Source organism: Epinephelus lanceolatus, chromosome 8, assembly GCF_041903045.1.
Source record: "Epinephelus lanceolatus isolate andai-2023 chromosome 8, ASM4190304v1, whole genome shotgun sequence".
Classification (NCBI taxonomy): domain Eukaryota; kingdom Metazoa; phylum Chordata; class Actinopteri; order Perciformes; family Serranidae; genus Epinephelus; species Epinephelus lanceolatus.
The window spans coordinates 29,584,326-29,598,937 of record NC_135741.1 but is presented as its reverse complement, the minus strand read 5'-3'; the positions used below and the strand labels follow the sequence as shown (position 1 = coordinate 29,598,937).

At 39.2% G+C, this 14,612-nt stretch overlaps 1 protein-coding gene across 6 annotated transcripts in view; it reads left to right on the top strand.

Moving 5' to 3' along the window:
* The window catches only part of acot7 (acyl-CoA thioesterase 7), a 162,614-nt gene that overhangs the window by 86,457 nt on the left and 61,545 nt on the right, over positions 1 to 14,612 (top strand). For all 6 annotated transcript variants that reach the window (XM_033640248.2, XM_078170154.1, XM_078170153.1 and 3 more), the window contains 2 exons: positions 820 to 937; positions 6,680 to 6,836. In XM_033640248.2, coding sequence (XP_033496139.1) covers positions 820 to 937; positions 6,680 to 6,836 — 275 coding nt within the window. The remainder of the gene's footprint in view (positions 1 to 819; positions 938 to 6,679; positions 6,837 to 14,612) is intronic.

Genomic DNA, 14,612 nt, shown 5'->3' with positions numbered 1-14,612 from the left:
CAAACAAGTGACTTTAACTGAAAACACAGGAACATTTTGTTAACCTTTGATAATGCCGATCAAAGCATCCTCTGCCCCACACAGCCAAAACTATCTCAAGTTGTTGGCTCAGTTCTGTACTGTTAAAACTTTAATTACTGTTAAAGCACCAGATGTTGGAGTAGGAAGAGACTACTTTTTTTTCTCCTGAAATCATTGCTCAGCAATGTTTCAACCCTCTGCAGCTTTCCACTGAAAAGCCTCTCTGCGGCTGGCCTGCTGACCGTCCCAAGAGTTACAACAAAACATGGTGAGGCAGCATTTGGTTATCATGCAGCACAAACTTGGAATAACCTCCCAGATGATGTAAGATGAGCCCCATCTTGGACCACTTTTAGGTCAAAGCTAAAAACGCCCTTTTTTAACACTGCCTACTCCACCCTGTAATGACCGCAAACTCAATTTTAAAACATTTTAAATAATCTTTTTTATCTTTCCTACTCTTGTCTGGACGTAGCTATTTTTAATGATTTTTTTTTAAATTGTAAATAATTTATTAATTAATTTTAGCTTTTATATCTTTTCCCTTTTCTCTTTTATTGTAAGTCTGTATGCTTTATTAAGTTTTATATTTTTATGCTCTGTAAAGCGCTTTGAATTGCCCTGGTGTATGACATGTGCTGTACAAATAAAGCTGCCTTGCCTTGTCAGTTTTTCACATTTATTGATCCATAGTATTTTTTCCCAACAAGATCCCAAGAACTCTTAAAACAAGATGCTACAGTGATAACACATACACCAGATCCAGAGTCATGCTAACTAATCTTCTCTTCACTGCAGGATCATGCGGCCAGATGATGCCAACATTGTGGGAAACGTCCACGGTGGCATCATCCTCAAGATGATCGAGGAAGCTGGATGCATTGTTGGCACGCGACACTGCAACACACAGAACGGGGTAAGAGACAACATCTACATTCAGACTATACGCTAAACTAGTTTATTGTACTGCTGGTAAATTAAGGTGGCAGGACTTCTCTCCTTAAGTTGTTTAGTTAAAGGAAAATGCACCTGCAAAATGACCATTTGTATATCGATTACTTACCGCGTGTTACGTTGACGTGGTGAGGAAAAAATTTTCTGTTACATGCCTCTACAGTTAACGAAGAATCCTAAAAAAGCGGACATATGAAGTGAAGTAATCAGGGTCCAAGTTTCATTTATCCAGTAATGCTCAGTACTTCCCAAACACATGCATTTACACAGGTCAGTACAATCAGTCTCCTGCAAGCACACACAGGTGCGTTCTAGGCATGCTCCTGTTAGGCAGAAGTGTTTTATAATTTAACATTTTAGAGTAAATGCACTTATTTGGGAAGTATGAAATCAGACTTGGACCATGATTACTTCATGAAAAATGTTTGCCTTTTTTGGATTCTTCATTAACAGTGGAGGCATGCGAGCAAAAAAGATTTTCCTTAGCACTTAACACACGGTAAGTAATTGATAATCAGATGGTCACTTTGTGGAGTAGTTCATTTTTAGCCACAAAATGGGTGAACTGCACAGTCCTACATTTGTCAAATACCCAATGTTCCCTCTCAAACCCTAAGAAATAGACAAAACTATAATGTGCACAAGAGTCAACAAATGTGAAGTGTTAATAAAGAAAAATATTATTACCATTTGTTACGTTAACCGCTTCTTTTATTAATGTGGAAAATATGAAAAAAATGGGGGGAAATGAGGCAAATGAAGTACCTTAAAAGAGAAAAAATGTTTCTTTGGTAGAGTTGTTGGTTTATTCAATTAGAGACGGTAATCTGCAAAATACAAAAAACTACAACAAAGTTCCACACAGTTCACCTTGTTTGTTAATCATCTATAACAGCTTTAAATCTATTATTTCCAAACCGCATGGCTGCATTAATAATTTTTTCAGCATTGTCTCACCCAGATTTGTTTTCCTCCTCACTGTCTTGGTTTTACTTTTCACCTGGTGAACCTTAACCGACTTTTGTCTTTCATCATTCGATTGTCATCTCAACTACTACAACAATGTGCACGTACATGTTTCGCTGTTCAGATCAAATATCAGGACACACACATTTTTGGACACAGCAGCCAATGACACACTGAACTATTGTGATGAAGAGTGAAAAATACTTAATTTAGCACATTCTTGAAATCCTCTAAAACATTAAAGTCAAATTAGATTCAGAAATGACTTTTAGCTTTTATACTCATTCCTTTGTTCTGTTACTGTATATATTACTCACCATTTATACTGTAAATACAAAAGTACCTCCAGTGTTTTATATGTAATTCTATTTGTGTGCTTTATATGTTGTGGTTATGTTATGGTATATGAAAATATAGGCTTGCAGTTGGTGGTGCCATCACAATCAGTTAATCTATCAAATTTTATTTGTACAGTATAGCACCTTTCATACATACAGGGTTAGTACAATTCAGATGACTGAGAAGCTGCAAATAAAGCAGTACAGATGTAAAAATCACAAATTTTATGACCACCTCCCCTCACACTACTACCTACATATAGGATGTGAAGAATTTGGGATTTTATCCCGGTGTCTGCCACTCCACATAAAGACACCCTGTGTAAAGCAGGAAGATACAGACTTTCAGAAGAAATAGCTCATCATAATCAGTTTTATCTTCTGTTTTACTCAAAGAATATTGTCTGTCATGTTAACATTTGATTTTTTTAAGTGGGGTTGTATGAGGCACTTATCTATCATCAGGGTATTACCTACCGTAGACAGCACACCCTCAGTTCGAAGAATCGGACAGGAGTACCAACACAGACGCTAAGCAATGTGCTGCAAAACATACATAAGCCACCTAAAAAGAAGCCTATCTAAGACAAATCAGTATCTGCCTAGCTTTTTCTGATGGGGAACTGGAGCCGTCATATCATTCACTTCAAAGCCTCCAGGCTCCTTTGACAAGAACAGTAGTTTTACCTCGCAGAACATGAGAGCTGCTTGTCTACCGCGGCCTCGACCATGTGGTTTGTTTTTGTTATTGTTATCTATTATTTACAACATTCCTTTTTTTCAGTATTGTCTCACCCAGACTTGTTTTCCTCCTCACGGTCTTGGTTTTACTTTTCACCTGGTAAACTTTAACCCACTTTTGACTTTCATCATCTCAACTACAATTACAACAATGTCAACATACATGTTTCACTGTTCAGATCAGATATCAGGACAAACAAATGGAAATACTTAAAGGTAGTCAATTCTTGAAATAATCTTAAAGAATTATTTCACCGCTGGAAAGATGGCCTTTTAATAAAACTAGGATGTCTATGCAGTAGAAAGATGCAGAGAAAACAGAGAAAAAGGACACTTTTACACAAGAGGGAGAAAACCTACAACTACCAGGATGCACTGCGCTACACCAGACCAATAAATGCTCCCACTGGTGGGTGACGTAGTGTGAACACGTCCGCTTGACACAACGGCGGCCGACTGGCAAGAAATAATCTTGTGTTACAGTTACGCAGGAAGCCAAAACATGTTTCTGAAAACATTTCAGGTGAGAAATAAGCAATACAGTAACAGAATCTTGGTTTATATTTGATCAGTACTTCCTAGTTTTACTGTTTGATCTGGGGTTTTTTGGCCTCCATCTTCAATGTACAGGAAACAGTATGGCACCCACTTCCTGTCCACAAACTCTCACTATACACAGCTAAAAATGGCAATAAAATATGTTTCTTAAAGCATTGTAGGTGAGAGATAGGCAAAACAGAAACATTATATTGACATACAGTACAGGCCAAAAGTTTGGACACACCTTCTCATTCAATGCGTTTTCTTTATTTTCATGACTATTTACATTGTAGATTCTCACTGAAGGCATCAAAACTATGAATGAACACATGTGGAGTTATGTACTTAACAAAAAAAGGTGAAATAACTGAAAACATGTTTTATATTCTAGTTTCTTCAAAATAGCCACCCTTTGCTCTGATTACTGCTTTGCACACTCTTGGCATTCTCTCCATGAGCTTCAAGAGGTAGTCACCTGAAATGGTTTTCCAACAGTCTTGAAGGAGTTCCCAGAGGTGTTTAGCACTTGTTGGCCCCTTTGCCTTCACTCTGCGGTCCAGCTCACCCCAAACCATCTTGATTGGGTTCAGGTCCGGTGACTGTGGAGGCCAGGTCATCTGCCGCAGCACTCCATCACTCTCCTTCTTGGTCAAATAGCCCTTACACAGCCTGGAGGTGTGTTTGGGGTCATTGTCCTGTTGAAAAATAAATGATCGTCCAACTAAAGGCAAACCGGATGGGATGGCATGTCGCTGCAGGATGCTGTGGTAGCCATGCTGGTTCAGTGTGCCTTCAATTTTGAATAAATCCCTAACAGTGTCACCAGCAAAACACCCCCACACCATCACACCTCCTCCTCCATGCTTCACAGTGGGAACCAGGCATGTGGAATCCATCCGTTCACCTTTTCTGCGTCTCACAAAGACACGGCGGTTGGAACCAAAGATCTCAAATTTGGACTCATCAGACCAAAGCACAGATTTCCACTGGTCTAATGTCCATTCCTTGTGTTTCTTGGCCCAAACAAATCTCTTCTGCTTGTTGCCTCTCCTTAGCAGTGGTTTCCTAGCAGCTATTTGACCATGAAGGCCTGATTGGCGCAGTCTCCTCTTAACAGTTGTTCTAGAGATGGGTCTGCTGCTAGAACTCTGTGTGGCATTCATCTGGTCTCTGATCTGAGCTGCTGTTAACTTGTGATTTCTGAGGCTGGTGACTCGGATGAACTTATCCTCAGAAGCAGAGGTGACTCTTGGTCTTCCTTTCCTGGGTCGGTCCTCATGTGTGCCAGTTTGGTTGTAGCGCTTGATGGTTTTTGCGACTCCACTTGGGGACACATTTAAAGTTTTTGCAATTTTCCGGACTGACTGACCTTCATTTCTTAAAGTAATGATGGCCACTCGTTTTTCTTTAGTTAGCTGATTGGTTCTTGCCATAATATGAATTTTAACAGTTGTCCAATAGGGCTGTCGGCTGTGTATTAACCTGACTTCTGCACAACACAACTGATGGTCCCAACCCCATTGATAAAGCAAGAAATTCCACTAATTAACCCTGATAAGGCACACCTGTGAAGTGGAAACCATTTCAGGTGACTACCTCTTGAAGCTCATGGAGAGAATGCCAAGAGTGTGCAAAGCAGTAATCAGAGCAAAGGGTGGCTATTTTGAAGAAACTAGAATATAAAACATGTTTTCAGTTATTTCACCTTTTTTTGTTAAGTACATAACTCCACATGTGTTCATTCATAGTTTTGATGCCTTCAGTGAGAATCTACAATGTAAATAGTCATGAAAATAAAGAAAACGCATTGAATGAGAAGGTGTGTCCAAACTTTTGGCCTGTACTATATATATTTGATCAGCATTGCTTAGTTTTACCATTTGATCAGAGAGGGGTGGATCTGTCTCTTGATCTTCTTCTATACTCTTTGTGTCCACGGTAGCAGCAACATGTGTGACATGGGTGGCGGGCAATATGAAAATCAAGGAAAATATAAAAGAAGGAATGGTCACGACAACAGTGCCAGACTTGAACTGATGCCAGACTTTGGCGTCAGTTCATTTGGAGTCAGTTGGAGTCTGCAAATAACACTTTAACCCACCTTCAATTTTAATTGAAAAATCCTTTTGCCAGACTAAAATACACACATTACATGATGTAAAGCAGTGAAAATATTCTAAATATAGCGTGCACTGAAACTGATATAGATTTTTTTATGTTGCCCCCATCCACAGCAGCACATTGCTTAGCTTCTGTGTCGATCCTTTTGCCTGCTTCTCCACCTGCAGCTGTGCCGACTGACAGCTACTCTAGGTAATACAGTTGGCTTTAAGTACCTCATATAACCCCATTTGAAAACATCCAAACTATCCCTTTAAGATCTAGGTTTCCTGTGTTCATGCTCATCTTTTTACACTGATTACAAACACTGCACATATTTTTGTATTTATCTTTTATAGACATCACGGTACCTTTAAACTTGTCTGATTAGCATCTCTGTGGCGCAGCACAGCTGTTATAAGTGAAATGTGGCAGGTTGAAAAAACAAAGATCTCCATGTGGACACAAGGCTGAACCTTTAAATTTTATGTTTTGTCCGTGGATGTTGAGAAGTTGAATATATATTGTCACGCATACCAGTGGACTAAAGCTTGAAATGTAATGTTTTTATCTTGAAACTTCTTGTATCTACCTAAACACAACCCCAAATAAGATTAACTTGCTAATGAAGATGAGGCAACTTGAATTAAGTCAAACAGCTTTGCATAGTCAGCACTAAATCAAATCCACACTCAAAAAAGTCACCTTGCTTACTTAGAAACAGAGTTTTTGCACTGCTACAGTTGTCAAGATCATTAGTTTCAGTAGGACTAAACAGGATATATACTGGGGCACTTAAAGAACTTTTGGGTACTTTACCCTACATCAAAAAGATTTCTGGCACTTCAGACCCAATCCTCTAGCTGATTTTCTTTCAGAACAAAAATTCCAGATGCTATACTAATCTAGCTAATACTTTCTGTACAGGTCTTCAGTAGAGGGATATAATTTTTCTTTAGTGTTGTAAAAGAATGTCAGATGTTTGTAGAAGTTTTAAGTTAGCTGTTTCGTCTCTCTAGGACCGCTGTTTGGCAGCTCTAGTTCGGGTGGAGAAGACAGAGTTCCTGTCCCCCATGTTCATTGGGGAGGTCGCCCACGTCACCGCCGAGATCACTTACACCTCCAAGCACTCACTGGAGGTGCAGGTCAAAGTCATGGCAGAGAACATCCTCACAGGTGGGTAACATCTGATACATTTACAACAGACACACACTACAAAATACAGTCCAGACATGCCTTTAAAACTGCTCACTGTTAAAATGAGTATCTGACATTCATTCAAGGCAAGTTTTTTTTTTTTTAATATTCCCAAAGCTGTTAGACCTCTGGTTAGAGGTACGTTAGGTACGATTAAATGAAAGAAGATTTTTGCATTCTGAGTAATTTCATTTGAACCAGACGCTTCACCTGCACAACAGCATTCACCTTTAGCCTCATTCTCACCCACATCACTGCAGCGGAGAGAAAAGAATGACAGACATTCAAGTACACAGGTATGCACAGACAGGAAGACAGACAGAACACACACACACACACACACACACACACACACATACTTGGCACCTATCATATGCGATAATAAATAGACATGCAAAAAGGCATACAGTCAAAACCAGGACATGTGGGGCTGTTGCTCTGTTATTGATGTGGGTTTGAATCTGCTGTCTGGAACAAAATCAGTTTCTTAAATCCTGTTGCTGTGTCTTCAAAAGCTGCAGTTTATAATGCACATTGTTCAGTCCAAACCCAACCTCTGTGTCCTGTAGAAATCACCTAAATGCCAATCAGTATACCTGAGATTTAACCATATATTGTATTATGTTTAACTCATACAGGTTTAAGACCATAGAATTCAGTATGAGGACAGATTTCTACAGCTCAGATCATTGTTATAATTTCTAAAAGTTCAAATCTTTTACTTCATAACATCTTAAAAAGGCTGCACAAACAGTATGTCTAAATAATGGGTAATTACATTTAAAAGATGTCACGTCTGCTTCAACTCATTTTTGCTGACAGGGTAACTATTTTTTTGACAAACTCAAGAGGTAAATTAATAGCAGCAATGTTTTAATGAATGCAGCAGCACAAGTCCAGCACCAACAGTTAAGCACCCAGTTTATCAGCAGTGTAGGTGAGTGGGATGCATGATTGTTCAGTCACCTATAGTCAAAGAAAACGAAAAAAAAGAGACACTGATTTGCTTCAGTATTAATTTAACATAATATATTTGACAGATTTTACACTTGATAGATTCATATCATAGAATAAAACAGACTAATTATTGTTGGGACAAAATCTTCTACAATTGATTTGCATTTTTATTATAATTAGGATGACTTAATTTCCCTATTCACTGATCTACCAGGTGTCCATAAAACATGCAGTAGTAAGTAAATAAGTAGTATTTCTGAATCACACAGCTGAAACCATTTTCCTTAGTTACCATTTACGCTTGAATGTACAGCAGACATTTTGATGAGCACAGATGTTAATAATAACATTACAATGGCTCTGTATTATTAAACTGTCCCAGTAAGCCATGACCCTGTGATGGTGAGCCTGCAAACACAATACCAGGACCCTGAAACTGAAGCAGCTAAATTAAATTCAGCCATCCTTTTTTTTTTTTTTTTTTTTTTTTTTTAAACATTTGTGGTTTTTCTTCTGTGACAAATCAAAATGTCTTACACAAAAAAGGACTGTGTTTATTCCCTTTATTTTTATGTAGGCAGCAGAGATGACAGGTAATGAAGGGAGATAAGAAGGGGGTGACACACTCAGTTTTCTTATATTTGTGAGTCAGAATCAGTTTGGCTGCAGGTTGTCAAGGTAATTATGTTTCATCTCGCTGTAATGCAGAAAATTTACATCACTGAGTGCCCTGAATTTAGCAGCATGTGGGCTGGAGAAGTTATTTTCATAAATGATTTAAAGCTGCTGTGGAATCATCCAATTCTCTCACTATTTATTTTTTTAAAAATCTTTTATTTTATTTATTTATTTCACTTGTAAAGTCTTAAGTTGTCCGAATTAGCTGTTTCACTTGGCACTGAGTCAGGTTCAATCAAAGGTTAAAACTTATGACCTCACTGTGATGTCTCTCTGATGGACCAGTAGAGGGCAGCACACAATAAGTTACACAGCTCAGAGGAGCATTAAAGATGAAACACTGCTGTCATGAGGCGCTGCATTACATGCTGTATCAGGGGAATAGAAACTCAGAGCCATGTTGAGCTCCAGTTTTAGAATGTTTGTTATGTTTGCAGTCTGTAATTCTTGTTTTTTTACAAATATTTGTGCACATATAATGTGTGCTATGCAGAAGTAAGAGCATACATGCACCTATATGTATGCAGGCGTACACACACACTCACACACACACACTTCCCAGAGTCCCTTGAGTAAAGACGAAGGGAGGATCACATTGAGCTGACCTAGCGTTATCTCTGAACCTTTAAATGCCAGTGGCAACAGTGATGCACAGGCTGTAACAACATCATGTGATGTGCTGACCGTACAGTAACTGTTTAGTTTTTTTTTTATATATATATGCTACAAAGGTACCCTCGCTTGTGTTCTTTTTCCTTTAATACCTGCCCATCTTCACGAGGGTAAGAGACAGAGAAGGAGACAGAGGGAGGGAGTGAGACAGGCAGACAGACAAATCGATGGGTAAAAAGATAACAGAGGGAAGGAAAGAGGAAGAAAGAGTGATAGTAGGAAAGAATAAGACAGAAGGATGAAGGAAAGGAAGTGTGAGAAACAAAAGAAGTATCCCCTAGACAGCAGTTGCCCTAGCAACAGGCTTGTACTGGTTGGTTGGCTGGTTGCTGGGCTGGAAGCAGGTTGACGGAGGCGGAGGCAGAGATATGAGATGACAGGTGGAGAGCAGCGTACATACATTCATACATGCATACATACAGGCATCGGCAAGGACAGCCTGCCACAGTGCATGACCTTTCAGGAAGGACCCTGAAGAGGGGAGATCAGGAAGAGAGCGGCCTTTGGTTTGATGCAGGTTACAGGATTTAAGATTCAGAGCAGTGATCCGGGGTTTACTCCTGTCGTCTATATGTGTTCATATATGGGGAGAAACAATGTTAGAAACAAAGACTTGTCTTGTCAAACCTCTGCATCCTGCAAACATATCTAACATACAAGGACTACCGACTGACGTCTATGGGAACCAAAGAGTAAAATACTGTGATAAACAACCATCATAGCAAAATGTTAATTTATTTCCTCTTAAAACATTATTAGTGGGGCACATGGTCAGATAGAGTGAGGGTCCCATGTACAAAGGCAGTGTCCTTGCTGCAGCAGCCATGGGTTTGATTCCAGTCTGCAGCTCTCAACTAAAGGCAAAAAGCCCAAAAAAGTGATCTTTAATCCAAAAAAAAAAAAAAACATTACTAGTTATGTAATTAATGTTATCAGACAAAAGCAAACAGACACATTATTATTTAAGGAAAGTTAGTTAATTTGCATAGTGTGTAAATACAAATTGCAGCTTTTATCTCAATTACAGTCCACATTAGTACTTAGAAGCTTATTTACCATCCTTTGATTCTGGTATCATTTAGTTTTCAGTGATGTAAAGTAAACATTATTACATGCTATATTTTATGCATGCTATATTTAGTCATTTTGACCTCATTGTAAAACATTTGAAATAAACTAACAGTCATTCAAACGTCTGTCTTTCAATACAAAAGTAAGAGTCTCAGTATGACACAATACTGTCAACAATAATAATAACTATGTTCATATAGCATTTTTACAAACAGCTTTACAAAGTTACTTATACTAATTATACAAAATAATACAACATCAAATTATATCAAACATTTTTACTGAAAAGCAAGTTTATAAAGATGAGTTTTTAGTAGTGATTTAAAAGAGTTAGTGAGGTTGCAGACTGTTCAAAGTTTTAAGGCCCTGACAGCAAAAGCTCAGTCTTCTTTAGTCGTAAGTCTAGATCGAGGGACTGTTAGTAGATTTTTGTCAAATGATCTGAGCTTGCGTGCAGGAACATAGGGAATAAATGTTATATTAATAAATGTTACACACTACAGGCAGTTATAGCACACAGCTTGGCTCATGCAGAGTAGATTTTCCAGCATTTTCATTATGAAATGATGTCATGTGTTTCTGACTTTGAACATTATCTTCCCTTAGTGAGGAGGTTTATTAGGGTTGTTGACGGAGCACATGAGGAAATCTGTCTGCTGCATATATGTCTGTCTCCTGAACTGACCCCCAGAGGACCCATTTCATATTAAATATTTTGTACTTACAAAAAGGACTAATTAAAACAGAAACAGGAAACAATGATATGAAGTCATTAAAAGTCCTGAAAAATTGGAATGACAGAATAAAGCACCTCTGAGATATGCCAAAATATACCTCTGGGGTCTAAATATCAGATATTTGCACTTTTAGAAACACATTTTAGTTTCATACATATATATATATATATATATATATATATATATATATATATATATATATATATATATATATATATATACAAAATCAGCATACATTCTTACCATATTAACATTTCATGTCAACAAGGGTTGAGGTTATTCTGTAATAAAAACGGAATAGAAACAGATACAGGTCACTTGATGAGCCAAGTCTCAGCACCACAGTTTATTAATATGCTTCAGCACTGTTCATTTTTATGAAGTACAAACAGTTGAAGTCTGCAGTAAGTGTAGCTTCAGTGTCGTGGCAGTGTGGGTGTAGTGTAGATGAGCGTAGCTTCAGCTCGTGTTGAGAGCGGGCGTGGAGGTGAGTTCCTCTGGGACACCAAACTTTGCTGTTGGGCTCTCTGGAGGCTGCGTGGGCCAAACGCAACATCTGCCCAAATTATATATACAGACTCTGCTGTCACCCTGATTCATATTTAACAGCATCATGTGTCAGTCTTGCAAAAACAAAAAACCCAGCACATATTAAACAGCTATCTCGATCTTGGAAAACAAATTAGAATTCCAGTATATGAAGAATTATTCCAGTGCTGAGCAGAGTGAGCAGATAAGTTTATGTGCTAGAATCAGAAATACAGTCAGCCTCAACATTAAAAAGAGATTCAGAGGAGAGGCTGCAGCGTGGTGGTCTGTTAGGTCATAGCTATAGGAAGTAGGTCATATATACGGGAGTGTGTATTTGTGTGTGCATCTGAGCTGACTGCTATCCATGGAAACATGGATTTCTGTGTTTTTCTGAATCCGTTTTTATCCAAACCTCAGAATAATTCCTCAGTCTTATTTATATGATGTATGTCTGTGTGTAAATAAATGGTTGGGCACATGTTTGTGCTCATGGTAAGATTTTACATGGTGGATTTGTGCCAGGGTTAATATGTCAGTAATTGTGAGAAAGGCAATGTTAGATGTGTGTTTTTCTTTGCACCTTGCATAGATGCATCATTTTGTGAAAGTGTTTGCGTGATGCACAATATGTATATGCATTGTGGGTGCATCTGTACTGTATACATGCATGTGTGCTTGGGTATGTGTGTGTGATTTCATCAGTGTTTGGCCCTTTAAAAGGTTCCTGCGGGGCCGAGGGGGAAGAGAAGATAACGGGAGCAGACATTATTTGCTTCTGTCATGTCGGCTTAGCGTCAGGCCTCACACACTGTGGCTCAGTCAGACACGGACGCCAAGTGGATGTACCTGCACACATGCGCCGACACGACGCACACACGTACCCAACACATCCTGACACACACATGCAGATGGTTAGGGATGACCTGCGTGCACACGGAGCCTGATATGCACATGCTGACATGTTATGCATAGAAAAAGTCACACACCTACAGGTTCTCACACCTACACAGACACACACTCTGAGCACGCACACTTCCCTTATTTCTGAAATACGTCTCATACTGAGGCAGAACTGGCAGGGTTTTACATGTTCCTGGCTAGATACTTTACCAGGCAAAATATTGATGGATGGCTTTGACAAGAACACAGAAGAAGAAATTTTACTGTTTGGTTGTAGACTTGCATTATGTGGTTTATATTAATATTGTTATGCACCTTTGTGTACAGCAGCCATGTTTTTGCAACTGTGCATATATAAATGTGCATGCTTCTTGTAAAATATGACACTATGTAGATCATGCTCTGTGTGCATGCATCTTTGTATTCATGCATTCATGTTTATTTTACGTGTGTGTGTGTGTGTGCGCGCGTGTGCCTGCAATGGGGGAGGAGGCAAGCACTCAGGTTCCACAGTCAGTCAGGCAGCATCTTGTCAGGCAGGCCTCAGTCACGGCCCCCCAGGGGAAGGCTGCCTACTGTGGGCACGAGCCGTGATGATTGTCCCCGCTGGGGGGGATTGCACATGCGCACTAGCATACACACATGCGCACTCACACACAGACCCACACACCATCGGCACACACATTTGCATGTGCCCATGTATGTACAAGCATGAAAATACACATACATACCTAGAAACTGCACACAGCCACAATCTTACACACACACACACACACGGATTCTGCATGATATACATTCATCCATGTTAGAGAACTGCATGTGCACAGGGGGACACACACACATGCAAGATCTGTAGATGTGAAATTGCCACACAAAGAAAAAACATTGAACATCCATGTGTGAATAACACACACGTGTATGTGCAAAACCACCGTTGGAACAAACACAAATTCCTGCAGAGGTAATGCTTGTATTGCATGTACACTCAGGCATACATTTGCATAAACACAGCATACACAGATCGTGCCCCCTCAACGTGCACATACATGCATAGACAGAGCTGAGAGCAATGCATTGGGTTGAGGCTTAAAATAAGCATGACAGTTCCTGTCATGATCCTGGTGGGTCACACAACAGCACGTACTGAAAGACTGCTCCGTGAACATACACATGCAATATTAAAAACATATATATTGTTTTAGGTTTATATTAAGCTCTGCAGCTCACTGAGCAGAATTATTCATGCTTCTCTGTATTGGCCAGTCATTACCACCCACAGCAGGAGGAATAAGATGTCTAATTTTTATGATGTAACTTCTATCAAATATTACTTCTTGAATAAAAGATGTTAAACTAAAAATGATATATACTGGAAGACCTCTAGCAATTACAAACCAGGCCGCTTTGACTTTTGGATGGCACATAACTGAGGTTTGTTACAAGACAGATAACACCTCAACAGATTAAAGGTCATTTTAGTACAAAAGAAAATGATGTAGAAACACTCTGTAGTCGATCAAATGTGGCACAACTTCTTTTGCACAGTTGGACCTCTTGGTTCAGAATTTTAATCTAGAAAAGAGGTGCTTGCTATAAATCAATACTTGGGCCCCATCCCAGTTCTCAGTTTTATTCTTATCCCTTGTTTTTGAGTGCTACCTTGCCCCTTGAAACAGAGTTACAAAGGGTAGTGGTTGAAATCATCCCCTACGAAATGGGACAACCCTTCAAGACAATGATATGTCATCGATAGTTGTTGATGCAGGCATTTATGTAACAAGACGTGGAGTGTTGCAGGGCAGTGGAAGAGTGCCATCTTCTAAAGTGGTGCTTTCTCTTGTACAGGCTGCAGGCATCCTCTTGCAGTTATCAAGACGTTTGGGATTTGTTCACAACTTGAGTTTCATGCTGCCAGTTGACCAAACAAGTCATCAAAAAACAGAACACTGCTTCATTACCAGGCCACTAGCAGTGCTCTGGAGGCTAATGTTAGCAACCAAGTGGAGCAACTGTGCTGCTGGACTTTAGTTAAATTTTGGGGGTCACATGCCACCAAAGGGGGCAATGCAACGTTGAAATATGGCTAAATGTTGGACTATCATGCACAATGCAGTAATAACTAATAACGTTAGCTAGTTAGTGAGAGAGACATGGGCATACTAGCGATTTATGTTGTTATGCTTGTTATAAAGAAAAGGATCATAATACA